We start from the raw sequence: 18,645 nt of genomic DNA, 5'->3' as shown, positions 1-18,645 counted from the left end.
AATTAAAATGTGCAACGCTTTGCTCAACTTTTTCTTTGTATATAGGCCACGACAATTTAGACAATTCTTTATTCAGTTTTTTAAAGTTGGCTTGCGAAAAATCAAAGCGAATATTTGGCTCGTATGTTTGGACATCGCAATTTTGACCATCGTTTATAATTTCGTAAGATATCTCAATAGCAGCGTGATAGACATCTTCGGGCAAAACTAGTGGGTCACATTTATTTACAGCCGACTTAGATGCATCATCAACATAAACAAGATCTAATACTTTGCCAAACTTATTGCGAAGTACATTAACTTGATTCAGGCAGAGTTCAGCCATCTCCTCTAAAAATACGTTGTTGCACGCGCTAGACGAGAAAAGTACAATATCATTGTCAATGATGTTCCATGATACATTTGGTAAATTAAAGTCACCCAACACAATCAATGAATCAGAGGGTTTAATCATTGAATTAATTGATTTCAATAAAGATACATGTTGTGAATACACTGATAAGTCAGATCGGGGAGGAATATAGCATAGAGCTAAGTAAGTAAACCCCCTTCCAACCTGAACACGAATGCATTTGAATTCTGCAGATTCGATGTGTGGAAGACTAACTTCTTCAGATGGTATTGAAGAGTCTACGGCAAAGAGTACGCCACCGCCGACTCTGTCCTCCCAATCTTTTCTGTAGATATGATAATTATTTGAAAGAATCTCTGAATTAAAAGTGTGAGGTTTGAGCCAAGTTTCAGTCAAAGAAATTATATTATAATTGTATTCAAGGCCATTAAGATATAAATTCGTTAATTTAGTATTTATGCCTCTTACGTTTTGATAATAAATACTTAAAGCAGATTTAGTAATCAGTTTTTTTGGTTCTGTATTCTGACGGGGAATATTTGCTAAATTATTATTTTTGTTGGGCCTATACTCAAATTCACGAACGAAAGCTCCGGAGGGCCAAAAAGAACTACTAAGCAGCATGTCAAAATTTTCTAAATTTACGTCTATTTTAAATGAAGAAATATTTCTTTCATATTTAAAATTAAATTTTCTGATACTTAAGTTGACAGTTTTAACTTTGGACGAGATGTAAAACTTTATATCGTCCTCGGAAGTATCCCTCGAAAATCTAGATACAAATATAGACTTCTTTGGGGGAACCACAACCAGTCTCCTAGTATCAGACTCGATTACCGGCGGACGAGGTTGAGTAACTGAGTTACTAGTTGAGGGTAGAGTAAGCGTTGGAAGATTGGATGGCGGTGCCACAACTTCAACGGGGGACGGGGAAGATACTGCAGGGTCGTTATTATTAGAAGCAGACTTTGATATATGTTCTTTTGAGGAAGATAACTCCGTTGTCTGTGGACATGGAGAAGAAAGGTTAATTAAGTCATTCGGAAGAGTGTTCTGACGTGGAACGGTCCTTTCATTAGGCGGACTATGAAGACGCTTACGTTTTGACACACGAATGTCCTTCATAGATTGTACGGTATCTAAGCATTTAAAAGATTTAAATACATTTTCGTAATGTTTAAATTTTTCGGTCAGTACCGACAACTCTCTCCCTACCTCAGAAAACCCATTTCTGGTTTGCCTAAACAACTTAAAGAGATCAACTTCGGTTGACCTGCACTTTAAGCAAGACCAGCGAAGACCTTTGCCATCATTAATAGCGTCCAGAATTCTTCCTGTCAAACCAGCACATTTTAGATGGCAAATACCATCACAGAGCCAGCACGATAAGTAGCGTTCAGATTCGCTTTTGATTTGGCAGTTATCAAGATCACACTTCATATTGAAAGATTTAATAACACTTATGTTAATAAAAAGACAAGCAAAATAAGTTTAACACAACACACACAACAATTCAGGAGCTGATGTATTTAGCTTAAAATATATGTAGCGAACAGTTTGAGTATCACTGTAATGTGACACTTAATAAACGCAGCGCAAACAGCTGTGACAAGAAATACTAAACGAAGTAAACAAAAAGAGCAAAAAGAGATGTGCAAAAATAGAAACGATCTCAGTTAACTACAAAGGAATAACAACAACAATGATAACAACAAATGACTCGGCAAGATTAGATGTAAGCTAGTGAAATTTAATTAAATTTAATAAAAACCACAAAAATCACAAAACTTTCACTTAGCTTCGGTTATTAGCACACTAAGATGCTCGTAGGCACTTTTTATAACAACTTTTACTCAAAATTAGCACAATAAACTTTGCAAAATACAAAGACCAATCAAGGCAAAAATAAGTAGAACTTCACAGCTTGACGTTTGCGTAATAAAAGTTATAAGTATTTATGTAGTTATAACAATTTATGTTGTTATAATAAGCTTTGCCACGATTTTACATCAAAAATGCCCATTTGATTAGGATTCCTAAAATATTCTATACGGCCACTACATTTTCTGCGTTTTGTGCACTCTCCTTCTTTGTAAAATATTTCAGCCAATCAGAACTCACTTCGCAACTACGTCATTGGAGGAAAACAAATTTTTGATAGCACCATGAACCTACGACCGCGATGTCGTCAGTGTCCTCTTTTTTGTTTATTGTTCTGTCTCTTCTTTGTAAAATTCTTAAACTTTCTAAGGTATACCTCGCCTTTTCTCTTTTTTCTTTATCCTCGCGTTGAGCAAGTAAGCTGTATGACAACTAGCCAGGGTGTCTAAATTTGACGATTTCCCCCATATTTGCGCGTAACAATTTAGGAAATCGCCATTGACGATTTTTACCTTCCATTAAATTTTTTCCAATTATAAAAACATACAAAACTTAATTTTCCACGATAATTTTACAGAAGAGGCTAATGAACTGCGTGATGAACTTGACTTAAGAAGACTGTCAAAAATGTTTAATCACCGTAATCGAAGAACTTTTGAAACGATTACCTAGTCAATTAAATACTTTTAAAAAAGCGAGCGAGATTCAGGGACCTGCCAATTCACTATTTGACTTTGAAGGAAAGAAAAGCAGCGGAAACTGAATATTTAAATCTTTTAGCTTTCCCACGGAAGAACTTTTCTCAGAACCATTCCCTCCGACTCTGAAGAATTTTGGATAATTGCTTACGGAGTGAAAACGGCAACAGACAATAAAATGTTTGGAAATATAAGAAAATTCATATTATTATCCTCACTCACATATTTTGTTGAGCGTGTTTTTTCCGTAATGAATTCAACAAAAACTAAGATTCGAAATAGGATGAGGTTGGAAAGCCTTAATTCAATAGTTCGAATAAAGTGTTATATGAAGGCTAATAGTTTCTGCTGCAAAACGTTTCCAATATCAAACAGTATGTTATCAAGGTCGAATAGCTCAATATATGACAACAACAGAAGTGTAAATCATGCAGACACTATAGTGATTTTGAAGAAATTCTGGAAATAGCTGATCTCGCCTTATTATAGGTTTTTATTTAATTTTTAGCACCGAGCTCTTAAAAGCGGATTGTGCGATTAATCAACTAATATGAGTTATAATAAATTTAATAATTGCGCAATCCTATTAAAGGTATTATATTAGTTTTTATATATTAAATATATATAAAATATTTTTTTTTTCACTTTTATATAAACATATTTTGATTAAAAGAAAAAAAAAATAAAATTATAAAAATAAAATATTTCACACAAACAACAAAAAATTTAATCGATAATTGCATGAGGCTATTGCCTGAAAATTTTAAAATGTACTTAGCGGCATTGTGCTACTATGATAAACGGCCGAGTAATCATAGCCAACTTATGTACAGCAGACTGCATCACTGCCCATACAAAAAAAAAGCGGCACTGGAATTATAAAATCTATGTATTATGTTTTAAGACTTCCACCAAAATATCTCGCAAAAATATTAAGATTTACGATCTGAAAATACCTCCAAAAACTGAGTTCTTTTATTAATAAACAGGTTTTTTTTTAAATATTTTTTTAAAAAAATGCCTCAGATGACTGAGTAGTTTAAGCTTAAAAAGTTTTCATAAAAATAAAAAAAAAATCCAAGGAATCATAATAATGAGATTTTTCTGTTTTTACAATTTTTCAAAGACTGGTTTAAGAAAAACTTAAATAACTCAGCCAAAACCTTACCATTTAGACTTATGAGGAATCTTGCTCACCCCTTTAATTTCTTTGCGAATAAGCTCATTCAAATTATGAAAAAATAATGCAAAAAAAATATTTTTTAAAAACAAGCTTTTATTTAACATGTACAATCAAAGGAATAAACAGAGTAGTGTAACAAAAGATTTTTTAGCAAGAAAATTTTGTCAAAACTGCACTAAAATGAATAAAATAAAATAAGTTAAGGTCTCGTTAAAGTTACTAAAAGCCATTTAGTAAAAGGAGTTATTCAAACTATAATGAAAATTACTAACAATTTGTACTAATTTACTTCGTTTTTAAAAAAGCTTGTCGCGCGAATAGCAAACCGGCATTTAAATATCTGCATACATACATATACATACCTAACCAATTATGCATGTACGCTGAATTCGCCGACAAGCTTTTTTAAAAACGAAGTAAATTAGTACAAATTGCTAGTAATTTTCATTAGAGTTTGAATAACTCCTTTCACTAAATGGCTTTTAGTAACTTTAACGAGACCTTAACTTATTTTATTTTATTCATTTTAGTGCAGTTTTGACAAAATTTTCTTGCTAAAAAATCTTTTGTTACACTACTTTGTTTATTCCTTTGATTGTACATGTTAAATAAAAGCTTGTTTTTAAAAAATATTTTTTTTACATTATTTTATTTTATAATTTTTAGTCCATTTATAAAAGCGTTGTATATTAAAAAGTGTTTTTTCATTTTATGTACAAAATTTTGCAATAGATATTAAAATAATTCAACTTGCAATGAAAGAGAACAGAAGACTTGGCAAGCAAAATGTTGTTTGCTTACGTTTTGTATAAACATACATATGTACATATAGCAGCAGTTAATTTTATTAAAAGAAATGGCGTGTCGTCCATTTCCGTTGTAGCATGGTATATATTTAGGCGCAATATTTAACTTCTTCTGTCGGGGCGACATCTGGAGTCTTCTAATTCTTACAACGAGGTTCATATCTAGACTAGATTGATATCTAGAATTTGCCACAAATAGCTTTGCTACACTACGCCGGCAGCTTTAACAATTTTATAGTGGTTTTACGTTCTTTGGCAAATTACGCTCTGTTAGCCATAAATCTTACTATTTTTTGACCGCCTTTGAATCAAGACCCCTGGACCATATGGGGAATTCATTTATATTTCAAATTGCATTGCCATCGTGATTGGAACTATGCTGAAAATTTCAAGTCTCTAACTTGTCGGGAAGTTAGTTTAAAATCGATTGGAAATTTCCGCGATTACCGCGGGATGACCAAGTTAAATAAAAGCATATAAAAAGGGATAAAAGATAAACGAGTGTCATTCCATGTTGAATTAGGATGTGTTGGTATTGAATAAAAAAAAAATTGGGACGTGAATGAGTTTTTTTTTGCAAAGAAACAAAAAGGGTGAGCAAATGATACCTGTGATACCTTATAAGTCTATATCGGTAAAGTTTTGAAGCATGTTTTCAAGTTTTTCTTAAACAAATCTTTGAAAAAAGTTAAAACACAGCATCAAAAATCTCATTATTATGATTCCGTTGATAAAATTTTTTAATATTTTTATGTACACTGTCGGACAAAGTACAGGCACAGCAATTTTTCACAATATATGTAACAATTTTTATTCTAATATTTTCCCGCCAATTTTGTATAAAAATATGGTTCATTCAACAACAAAAAACATAGAAATATAATTCCTAAACTTTGTGCAAAACTCGCGAAAATTCAGCAAATGTTCTTCAAAATTTTCAACTTTTTAATCAGATGAGTACGCAGTTTTGCAGCCCATTAAATTCTAGCAAAAAAATGCAAGTTCGGAGTTAGTCAAAAATCGCGTTGATTTTTGAGAATTTTTTTTGTTGAAGGTGTTTTGCATTTTTTCCATATAAAGTATTTTCGAAAAAAAATTTTTGTATGAAAGGGAATACGTGAAAAAAAATTACCAAAAATTAACGGTAATTCCTAGCTACTTAAAACTTGCACATTATTATAATAAAACTGATCGGGCTACAAATCTGCATACTCAAAAAAATTCTAAAAAATCTGATTAAAACGTTGAACATTTCATGAAAATATGCTCGCGAGTTTTGCACAAAGTTTAGGAATTACATTTTTATGTTTTTTGTTGTAGAATGAACCATATTTTTAGACGAAATTTGCGGAAAAATATTAGAACAAAAATTGTTGCATATATTGTGAAAAATTTGCTGTGCCAATACTTTGTTCCGGCAGTGTAGATTTTTTAAGCTTAAACTGTTTTGTCATCTGAGCGGATTTTTTCCAAAAAATCCTTTAAGAAACTATTTTGACTACAAAAAGAAAAATTTCCCTTTTTTTTGGTTTTGTACCAATAACCGAATATAAAACTGTACCAATCTGTACAAATGGACCTATCGAGTGCCACTGCCTTAAAAATGTATGCAATTAAAAAAAAATTAACAAATTTTCGTAAAAACTTCGTTTTTTAATTAGATTCTGAGTATGCAGTTTGATTTCTAGTAAATAAAATAAAGTACAAGTTTCAAATGGCTAAAAACTACGATTTATTTTTTAGAATTCTTGGAAAAGATCGAAATTTGTACGAACATTTTTTGATTTTTTTTTAATATTGCACAAATTTGGTAACTTGAATTCAAGCGGTTTTTTTTTAAGAATGAACTATATTTTTATAAAAAAAATAACCAAAATTAAATAACAACGAAAATAATACGTTAAAACTTGGCAAAAAGTGGTTCGGCTATAATTTCTTGATAACTTTATGTATTTTTTAATATCTTTAATGGGACATGCACATTGTACATAACAAAATTAAAAAGTATATGCATTTTTTCAATGCCCCTTTTTTCCTTTTTCCAAGTTTCTAGTGCATTAAAATCCTACATTTCTACATTTCGGGGGGGGGAGGGGTCAGAATACCTACAACCCCCCCTAAATACGGTCTTGCGTACTACCAGTGCTCGTTTGGTTGTGCCAATGCATGATGCAATAATAACTTTTCGCTCTAATTCCGCCATATTGACTGCCTTAGGTGAGACAGTGGTACTTCTTTAACAATTCTTTGTCTAATAATATAGTTGAATAGTTTTTTATTTTTTCTTAGTATACACATTTTTTTTTCTTAAAAAGGTATTATATCTTATCTTCTTTCATTTCATTACGAATATACTATAAAAAGCAAATTTTGTTTAGGAAAAAATGTGAAATTTTATATTTTTCCCCCAAATGGGGCTTAATTTCTTCCCGTTTTTCTTCTCATTCTACTGAGCTAAGGCAGTGTCAAATCGAGCTGTCACAATTGATACCACTTGTATTATTGCATCATGGTTAGGGCTGCTAGACTTCCCGGTTTTCCCGGACATGTCCCAGTTTTAGACTATTTGTCCAACCTTAAAATGTCCCGGGTTTCGTTTAAGTGTCCCGGTTTTCGATTTGATTGCACAAATTTTGCATAAAAATGACTACACTGAGAGATAAAACGCGTTGTAATATTAAGAAAAATTGTATGAATTTACTGGGGGAAATAACGCATAGTAAACATGAATATTTTTTATTTGATTATCATTTTAAAATTTTCGTATTTAAAAACAATACTTTCATACCACGCACACGTGGTGTTGAATCAAACTGAACATTTGAATGCTGGCTCTCTCTGTTGCCAAACCGGGGCACTTAAGGGGGGGAGAGGCCTCTCGCTCCCTTCCCTTTCGTTTCGACAAAAATTACGTACGAAAGGATGTAGTAAAATTTTATTTTGACAAACAAAAACAAAAACATAAAAACATGCGATCATGAGATCATTACAACGTACACTAGCAAAACAAAACAATTTATCACAACTAAAGCACAGAGAATTTTTCACAATGCATGTACCTTTTTTGTTCCTTATAAAAATACAGTTTATACTAAATACATCAGAAAACATAAAAATAAAATTTCTAAACTTTGTGGAAAACTCGGGAAAATGCAATAAATTTGCATACAAATTCGCAACTTTCTATTCAGACTTTTTTATAAAAATTTTGAAAATTAAGTTTTGCTGCCCATAAAAATTTAGTTGATTTTTGGTATTGTTTTTACTGAGAGTTTCTTCCATACAGACTATGTTGGACATTTTTTTGTATGTGGAAGACACTGTCTGCAAAAACTAAATAATTGCAAAAAATCAACGAAATTTTCTGGTAACTTCAGACTTGCACTTTACTAATTGGCTCAAAAGCTACATTTTCAAAACTTGTGATCAGATGAAAGAGTCTCCGAGCCAATAAATTTGTACGGCTCGGTACTTATAAGTAATCAAAAATTTAAAAAAAGAATTTAAAAAAAAATTCTCATATGAAAGAGCACCAACCCAACTCGTAATAAATTTAAGTATACAAATTTTAGTATTTAGTATAGAAATATTCAATTCAAATACGCCAATATTAAAATGAACGTATTCTTTTTTATAATTAAGTTAAAAAAAATATTTAAATTCCATGCTGCCTGTAATGGGATTTGAACCCTGACGCTCTGGAAATTAGCAATTTGTGGCAAGCATCTTCGTGCACTCCTGACATGTGCTACAGCCAGACATGTAAATGTGCATTCAAATGTTCAGTTTGATGCAACACCACGTGTGCGTGGTATGAAAGTATTGTTTTTAAATACGAAAATTTTAGAACGATAATCAAATAAAAACTATTCATGTTTACTATGCGTTATTTCCCCCAGTAAATTCATACAATTTTTCTTAATATTACAACGCGTTTTTTTCTCTCAGTGTAGTAATTTTTATTGAAAATTTTTGCAATCAAATCGAAAACCGGGACACTTAAACGAAACTCGGGACATTTTAAGGTTGGACCGGGACAAATAGTCTAAAACTGGGACAAGTCCGGGAAAACCGGGACGTCTGGCAGCCCTATTTGTAACACAAATCATTTACTGACAGAAGGAAAAAGAACTTTGTTTATTCCAAAAATACAATTAAACAAATATTTTTACTTATAAAAAGTCTAACAAAATATAGGGAAAGCGTCTAACTGCTCAGCAAATTGGACATAGCGTTTTGTATGCATTTTGTCTGCATGCTTTTTAATACATATGTTGAAAACATTGCAGGAAAAGCTTAAAATGTTTGCATGGAACCATGGCGCAATAAATGAAGTAATAAAACAGCTTTCTTGCTTTATTTTTCGACATTCGGCTGCCTTATATTCAAATTTTAAAGGCAATTTTTCAAATAAGGCAGTGTCAAAATCTTTCTTCTCTAATTACATACTTCACCCGGTATAGTTCCGCCATGGCAACAAAAATTGCCGTTCCTGTTCGCAGCATATATTCTTCAGGTAAAATTTCTGCATTATCATCACTTGGTATCTCCGAACTGTGGACTTCGCTTAAAGCAGTTTTAGAAGTGAGCTAGTGTCATTTTATTATTTTTTTTTTTTTCTAAAGGTTATAATGCCACCAGTTCATCAGCGGGGGATACGAGTGCGACGTCGAAAGCGGCGCATCGCGCGAACGCGGACCGCCGCGACGTTGGGCACTTTCAATAATAATAATAATAATCCCAACGGTTTTTACCCTCCATTCCCGCCCATCCGCACGAGGGGCGCAGTCTGCATGACGTACGGAAACCAGTATTTTCAATTTTTGCGCCGAGTCACGATAGCCAGGAGTTTGTTAAGTGTCGAGATCTAAAACTGTTCAGCTACAGAACTAAATTCATCAGCCGATTTTATGTCTTTATTTTAATGATTCATTTATTGAGAGAGACAGTGTCGATTTCTTAATGCTGAAAAGCGTTAAAATCCTGGCATAAGCAACGGAGTGGGTCGTGCAATTCAAAATTAGTTTTACAAGCTTTCAGAAATAGGGGACAAAAGTGTATTGATACCCGGGAGGGAACATTAAGGCTAAATTCGCCCAGAAGAAATTGTACACTTACAAATCCGTCCACTTAACTTGTTCATGTACTACTTTTAGTCAAATGTAACTGGGTGACTACCTATGTGCACTTGTTAAGTTTAAAAGTTGGTCTTATTGCTCAACGAGAAAGGTAATAAAGCAAATTTGTGTTATTTCCCATTCTGTTGGGAAATAACACAAATTTGCGTTATTGCCGTTGGTGTTATTTCAATATTTGTGTGTAACCGGGCACAGGCTTGTGTGAAAGCTCTAATTTCTTGACATGAACTTTGCGCCGGAACAGCCTCTGAAACGGCACTTAGAATTCTTGAGGACAGCATCAAGCTGGGCAAAGACACCTTCCCCATTAAGGGTTCGGACATTCTAGATACACGCCCTCAACTGGTAGTGCTTTATGCGTTCGCAGTGGCTGTCATCTAAAGAGTTCACGTTTATGTAACGAGCCGCTGGCTCCAAGGCACACGTCCGCTTGCACCGATTGCTAACTGCATCACGAGCGAACGGCCTAAGAAAATGAATTGAGTATGGTCGTGCAATTAAAACTGCGCACCCTAAACAACTAATTTACAGGCTAATAAAATTAAGGGAACGTTAAAATCAAGGCGCATTCATATAAGGTAGTAGCAAGCACATATATGTAAGTAAAAATCTCGTGTATTTATTATTTATTTATTATTTTGATACTTTAGGATGCCAAAACGAAAGAAAATAGGAAATATGTAATTTTCGTCATTTCATTTTGTTGACACCCTAGAGTTACGCCATTTCGTCTTGGCTGACATTCTATCGTACCAGTATAAGACAAAAATTTCAAATCAGCTGTTCTAGTAACACTACCTTATATAAATTCACCTGGTTAAGATAAATAAATATTTTGCTGTAACTTCAGTAGGGTAGAATGCTTTATAAAAGTGTGGGTTGCGCGATGCGTAAACACATCTTTAAAAAAGACGTCGACATTATACATGATCATTGATGATTAAGTTTTAAGTTAACACACAACACATTAAAACAACGAACAGGTTCCAATTTGTTATCTTCATTATCTAAACGCTTTGTCGATGGCGACATGAATTTGTATAAGTTTGACATAAAAGAAGAGGAAGAACCTTATCTGCCGTTTGAAAAATATAAATAGATCTAATCTAGCCACAGCCACATAATTATCTACATAAGAATACGTGGAAAAATAATTTGACAGATGTGGTCCGTAGCTCGGCGTTTTCATTTCGGCTAAAAAAATAAGGTAAGAGTACGTACCTAACGGGAATGTGATGTAGTCGCACATTCCTAGTAATTGACCAAAGCAGATCACTTTATCTTCCGGTGATATTCCGATTTCTTTCATCCTTTCAATGGCAAATCGCACGGTGTCCTCGTTGTGTGAAGCGACCATAATACCAATCTTTTTAGCATCCTCTCCGCTGTCCTTAAGTAACTGTTAACATCAACAAAAACAACATTACAATAAAAAAAACAGGGTCATTAAATGTATATTTATTTACCTTTATTCGTCTCAGGCATTCAGTTAACGTTTGGTGGTACATATCAGTGGTCGCCTCATAATTGGGACAGATCGGGTCTGGGTAATCCATGCTGGCAGCACGTTCGCGCTCTTGCTCAATATAAGCTCCGCGTACCAATTTAGCACCAAAATAGAAATTCTGGCGTTTCGCTTGTTCCAAATCGGTGCACACCTGGAAGAGTTTAAGTGAGCAGTATTCATATACATAAGTCTTATGACTTAGGCCCAATTCCAGATTCGCTATTTAAGTAGAGATTGTTGATTAACTTCAAAAATTCGTTTTCAGATAATTTCATTAAACTGCACTTAAATGGTTAATACTGGCTATTTAAATATGATATATGTTAGCAACCCTCTGTTTATACCAAACAACAAGCAGCTGTTCAGCACAAGATGTAAACAAACAAATGCAACAACAATTTTAAGAAACAAGCAACAGTGTTGCCACTTGTTTGGCGTATTTAAATAAAGGTTATCCAGAGCCAACGTAAGCTAAATGACATTTAAATGACAATCCAAAATTTAAATTAAGTGCCATTTAAATTTTCATCTGAAACTGGCCTTTAATATTGCGAAGCTATGAATAGTTTGTACCTCCTTGAATGCTTCACGTAAGTAGCATTGATAAGTGTTGAATACGATCGCCTTTTCTTTATTGTACTTTCGCATCATTTCTAAAGTAATGCGCGAGATGGCAGGCTGGAAGTAGGTCTGTTCTGCGTCAATCATTATGCGGACATCCAGCTCAGCTGCAGCCTGTAATTCAGAAGTGAATAAGTACAAAAGTAGTATGTTCAAAAACTTTATAAAACTAAAGTCATTGAAAAATAAATGTACCTTAACAATTGTATTGACGCGTCGAATCATATTCCTAAACATTTCTTCTTCCTTGGGCGGAATTTGTGAGATCAATCGGCGCATTTGTCCTGTTTGTGGGTCCGGAACGCGGAAAGTATCACTTAATTGGGAATCTTCGTCCACAATACCCGACCAGGGGAATAAGTGAAGAATACTTTAATCCAAAACGAGAATTTACATATTACATAGGTCCATTTTCACAGTGACTAGTTAACCCACAGTCGGCAGTTAACTACCGATTTTCAGTACTAAAAATGTGAAAGTTAACTGCCGGATGTGAGTTAACTATGCACTGTGAAAACGGCCCATACCCTGCAAAAATTTGAGGACCAGGTGGTCCGCTGGGTCGTAGTTTTAAAGTATGAGCTCAAGGACCAGGTTGCATACTAGTAACTTGTTATGCTGACCTGGACCACTTCAAACGTAAAAAACTGATATATGTGTTGAACACCACCTCTTCGTGGCCGATCGGCAATATGATTCCGTTGCCGAATGTGCCATGGTTCAAAAGGAGTAGTTGTCTAAGTGGTCCCATGTTATGCAGTGGTGGACCAAAAGTGGTCCCATGCTATGCAGCGTTGGACCAGAGGTGGTCAGGTCCAATGACATCGCAATGTTAATGTAACCATATTTTCTCCATATATTTGGACCATTTTGGTTACTAGTGTTGGTTACAAGGTAGTGTGGTCCTGTACTAGTACTTAACCTAGTCCCACTTTTTGCAGGGTAGTTACTCATACATACATATGCATGTACATACCAGGGATGGAAAGTCGAAATTTCAAATTGTACCTAATTTGACAATAGAAATGTACCTTTTTGCTGTCAAATGTACCTAAAAAATAGCCCACGATTTTGTTAACTTTTTTATTATTTTCAGACAATTGGTAACAATTTAGGGCCATATTCATAGTGCGTAGTTGACCACAGATAAGAGTTTAACTATTGATTTTCATATTCACAACGCTCAGTTAACAAAAGTTTAAACCAGCATGCCCATAGTTAAACTCATGTGAAATTTTTTATTTTTTTTGTGGAACGAATTTCAAATTTGAATAGAAAAGTATTGATTTTTAGAATTTGTATATTTTCAGGCGATATGAATTTCTATAGTTAACTTTGTGACTCTGAATATAAATTCAAAGTTAAACTCTTGTTGGTAGTTAAGTTAGCAATCGTTTTACTAAGCACTGTGAATCTGGCCCTTAATATTTAATACATTATTTGCATTAACAAGAAAGTGATTAATATATCTATACTAGAGTAGTTCATAAAAACACTCTTTTTGGAAATTCATAAACGCTACATCAGAATATTGTTATTTGTGATAAAAAAAGAGACACGTATTTTTTTATTTTGAAAAAAAAGTTTTCTTAGAGGTCGCGCTGGTCGGTTTTTTTATAAAAACGCTGATGTTCTCAATCTTTTTATTTTCTTGACATGTTAAAATGCAGCTAAAAATGTGGTCTTTACATATAATTACTCTGGTATTATTGGGGAACTTTCCCTTAATTACATCTCTTGGACAAGTAGAATGGGTCTATTTAGTTCCCGAAAATATGCTCTCGAAAAGACACCATTAAAATTAAAACGTTGATACTGAACGATTTACGCATTTTGATGAGTTGAAACTTGTTGCCAGGGGGTTTCTGGGGTTGCTAATTAGGAATCTGACGTCAGTTTTTCGAAATTCAAAATGGCGGATCCAAAATGGCGGTCCATTTTTTTTTTAATGATTGGATTTGTTCGAAACCCGGCACTCGAGAGTTTTTGTGGTCGTCGATTACGAATCTGAAGTAAATTTTTTCAAATTCGAAATGGCGGATCCAATATGGCGATCAAATTAAAACAAAGTACTAAAATTAAAACGTTGATACTGAACGTTTTAAACATTGTCAAGGGTTAAAACACGTTTCCAGTGGGTTTCTGGGGTTGCCGATAACGAATCTGATGTCAAATTTTCAAAATTCAAAATGGTGTATCCAAAATGGCGACCAGCTTAAAAAAAATGATTGGATTTGTTTGAAACTCTTAACCGCCATTTTGAATTTTGAAAATTTTACATCAGATTCGTAATCAGCAAACCCAGAAACCCACTGGAAACGTGTTTTACCCCTTGACAATGTTTAAAACGTTCAGTATCAACGTTTTAATTTTAATACTTTTTTTTAATTTGATCGGCATATTGGATCCGCCATTTTGAATTTAAAAAAAAAATAGACTTCAGATTAGTAATCGGCGACCACAAAAACTCTCGAGTGCCGGGTTTCGAACAAATCCAATCATTTTATAAAAAAATGGACCGCCGTTTTGAATTTCGAAAAACTGACATCAGATTCCTAATTAGCAACCCCAGAAACCCCCTGGTAACAAGTTCCAACCCATCAAAATGCGTAAATCGTTCAGTATCAACGTTTTTTCGAGAGCATATTTTCGGGAACTAGACCCATTCTAATTGTCCAAGATAGGTGTGTAATTAAGGGAATGTTCCCCAATAACACCAGAGTAATTAAATGTAAAATGTAGCTGCATTTTAACATGTCAAGAAAATAAAAAAATTTAGAACATCAGCGTTTTTATAAAAAACCTACCAGCGCGACCTCTAAGAAAACTTTTTTTTCAAAATAAATAAAATAATGTAAAAAAAAATATTTTTTAAAAACAAGCTTTTATTTAACATGTACAATCAAAGGAATAAAATAAAGTAGTCTAACAAAAGATTTTTTAACAAGTAAATTTTGTCAAAACTGCACTAAAATGAATAAAATAAAATAAGTTAAGGTCTCGTTAAAGTTACTAAAAGCCATTTAGTGAAAGGAGTTATTCAAACTCTAATGAAAATTACTAACAATTTGTACTAATTTAGTTCGTTTTTAAAAAAGCTTGTCGCGCGAGTAGCAAATCTGCATTTAAATATCTGCATACATACCTATACATACCTAACCATTTATGCATGTACGCTGAATTCGCCGACAAGCTTTTTTAAAAACGAAGTAAAAAAATAACATTTCAATTCATTTTTGTGAAATCCTTTGCGTGCACTTCTTTTTCTCAACTAAAATTTTCTAATTTATGAAGGCTATTCAACTGGTTTATCTTGTTTTATCATTGCACTTTTGTTTGGAAAATGTAGTTTTATTTATTGCTAAATGTGAATGATTAAAAGGTATGACACCTTTTTTGGCACTTTTATTTTTCTATTTGGCACATTTTGGCACTTTTTTATCCTCAATATGGCACCTCATAACTAAGGATAGTTGGCAGCCCTGATTGGAAGATATCTGCTGTGTTTTGGCCACCACTTGTCTGCAGTAAAAAAGCATATAATTTGTGTTTCAAAAGTGTGTGAAAACCAATCAATTAACTTATGTATATGATCTCGGTTCCGATATTAAATAATCAATAATTGTTTATACCCGCATTTTGGCACATTGGCTCGTTGAATACGCCATCTAGTGTCGTCGTTCTCCTTAGCGGCTTTTAAATGATGTCGTCACAAATTGCTGGCGGAGACATGAATACAGTGTAAGAAAATTATTTTTCTATAATTGTTTCCTTATAGAAAGGTTGGTTTCTTTTCCACCTCAGACATTCCGAATTCGTTCAAAATATGCTAATTTAAAACACAGAATTCTTTCAGTGTTCCTCCGGGGTTTTTGGACATGGACTGTTTCTTCAATTTAATAGTGTTCGCTTTATTTTTGTGGAAACGAAACATGTTTTGCAAGTTATGGATCATTTCTACACTCTTTCTCCAAATATTTCTCGTATTCCAGCTGTGCACAGGCGTTTAGTTTTTCGCATCGTGTTTTTACATATTCGTAATTAAAATTTTTTTAATAAAATCAATTGGTGGTAGTTCATGATTGTGTGTGGATTAATATCACAACACTGAGGATTTGGCAATAACACTTTTCATCTGCTAAAAAAACAAGACTTACGCGGCAATGTTTATTGTAAGAACAACATTTTTTTCTATGAATCGACATACTTTAAACATTGTTGACGCTATTTCCATTTGAATGAGGAAAAAGCGTCAATGACTTCATTTCCAAATTTTTGTTAACTTTATTTCGCTTTTGAAAAGGCAATAATGTCAATTGACTTTATTTCGCACCAGGGTGGGAAATAAAGTCAATTGACCTTATTTCCGTTGATCTTGTTACCTGTCACCGGGAAAAACATGTTTTCGTAGAAATGGTATAGAATTTATGAAAATCAATATTTTTCGATAGAAAAACTTTGTTTCTCTTTTGAAGATTTTCAATAATATTACCCAATTGTTTATTTAACCATTTTATATGATTAACTATTTCTTATAGGACACCTAACACCCTCAAAAAATGCAATGGGGACCCATAAAAAATCGCTTGATGGAAGATTTTCGGAGAAACTCAAGTTAAGGCAGATTGATTTTACAGAATTCTATACAGTGTTGCCACTTTGTGAGTAATTCCTCAAAACGTGAGGAATTTCGGGTGCGCGGGAGTATTTTTTGAGGACTTTTATTTTGAGGAATTTTCTCTCGATATATTTGTAGATAACAAATGCAACCATGTTTTAGACAAGAGAGTTGTTAAACCGCTCTGCAAATTTTTGAACAAAAAGCTTTCCGAAGTTTTATAAAGAACGAAATACACCACACAAGCGTCTTGTCAAACGTTCTTCAAACCTACTTTTCCCATTTTATTTATTTATTCAAGTCTATGAAATACAGGTTTCTTATTCGCCGTACACCATGGAAATAAGGGTATTCATCAAACCTTATAAATGCATTGTAAGCCGTATAAACTTATAATTGTGTAAACCTTATAAATGAACTGTAAAAATTTGTATGGAAACTCGTTTACACATTTCTGATAAATTTCTCCAGCGATTTCACTGAATAAACTTGATAAACTGAAGCCAATGCAACTCTGTCGCAACTCTAGCCATTTTTTCTTGGGCGATAATCGGGATCCGCATAAAAATTGTGCACGCAAATTCAACAACGATATGATCCTGATAGAGATCGGGATCAATTATTATCGGTTCTGTTTGTTTTGTTTCACTGATAATTTGGCCGCAAAGTTTGGTAGCCGTGACAAATGAATTCATACACAAACAGACATTCTGCCATTGTTTCTTTTAACTTGCTTTATGTAAATAGCCTTTATGTTATATGTATATTTATTTAAATAGATATTGTCTCGTAAATATAATTTTTTCCCATTTAGTGAGTTAGTTTCTATAATTTCTTTATCCTTGTGCTAGTAGTATAAAGTTAGTTATACTGTGCTCTATAACCAAAGAACGCACGACTATTGTCGCATGTGTAAACGAAAAGAGAGTGTGGGTAGTTCATGTAACAGAGTGCGTAAACTTATAAGATTATCTGCTTGATAAAGTTATCGGTTTAGATGAATACCACTAATGTAAAAGGGTTTGGTTTTCTTCGATTTTTTCCTCTTGCGTCCTCATTAGGTAAACATTCCGTTGCGAATGAGGCGATTTTATCATACGCAACGTAAGCGGTTTGACCAAACGTCAACATGGCGGCCAGAAAATCAAAAAATTTTGATTTTTGTGCACATTCCCTCAAACGGCTTGTCAAGCCGTCAAACACCCCATACACAACATATCTAGCTTTAAGGAGAGGGATATTTCGCTTGGTTTGTCAAGCCGCTTGCGTGGTGTTTTTCGCTCTTAAGCACATCTGCATTTGCTGATAAATATTCAAAATGTTGTCGATATTTTTTTCATTCCATTGTTGTATTTTCAACATATTTTGAACTTGCAAAATCTTGTTCGATCATAAGGATATTGGTATTGATTTTTCATTAGATCCAGAAAATTATAGGAAAAAAGTTTTTGAATTAAAAGATGTTTCAAATTCATATAAGTTTCCCAATAAAAAAAAAATTATGTCTGCATTACTAATATAGCCCTTTTCTAATGGCCTTTTCTAATGTGTAGGACTAACTTGAGGACCAGATTGAGCACTGATATAGTTGGAGCAATATTATATATAAACCAAAGCATAAATAAAGTAATGTAAAAAATATATTTTTTTAAAAATAAGCTTTTATTTAACATGTTTAATCAAAGGAATAAAATAAAGTAGTGAAACAAAAGATTTCTTAGCAAGAAAATGTTGTCAAAACTGCACTAAAATGAATAAAATAAAATAAGTTAAGGTCTCGTTAAAGTTACTAAGAGCCATTTAGTGAAAGGAGTTATTCAAACTCTAATGAAAATTACTAA

At 33.2% G+C, this 18,645-nt stretch overlaps 1 protein-coding gene across 4 annotated transcripts in view; it reads right to left on the bottom strand.

The window, feature by feature from the left end:
* LOC118734109 (proline dehydrogenase 1, mitochondrial) overlaps positions 1 to 18,645 on the bottom strand; it is a 181,146-nt gene that overhangs the window by 16,308 nt on the left and 146,193 nt on the right. For all 4 annotated transcript variants that reach the window (XM_036463818.1, XM_036463819.1, XM_036463820.1 and 1 more), the window contains 4 exons: positions 12,382 to 12,556; positions 12,139 to 12,300; positions 11,525 to 11,716; positions 11,280 to 11,457 (listed from right to left, as the gene is read on the bottom strand). In XM_036463818.1, the coding sequence (XP_036319711.1) occupies positions 11,280 to 11,457; positions 11,525 to 11,716; positions 12,139 to 12,300; positions 12,382 to 12,556 (707 nt within the window). The remainder of the gene's footprint in view (positions 1 to 11,279; positions 11,458 to 11,524; positions 11,717 to 12,138; positions 12,301 to 12,381; positions 12,557 to 18,645) is intronic.

The sequence above is a fragment of the Rhagoletis pomonella genome, unplaced genomic scaffold, assembly GCF_013731165.1.
Source record: "Rhagoletis pomonella isolate Grant_MI unplaced genomic scaffold, Rhpom_1.0 Rhpom_scaffold_00002, whole genome shotgun sequence".
Taxonomy (NCBI): domain Eukaryota; kingdom Metazoa; phylum Arthropoda; class Insecta; order Diptera; family Tephritidae; genus Rhagoletis; species Rhagoletis pomonella.
This window is presented reverse-complemented; position numbering and strand designations above follow the sequence as displayed.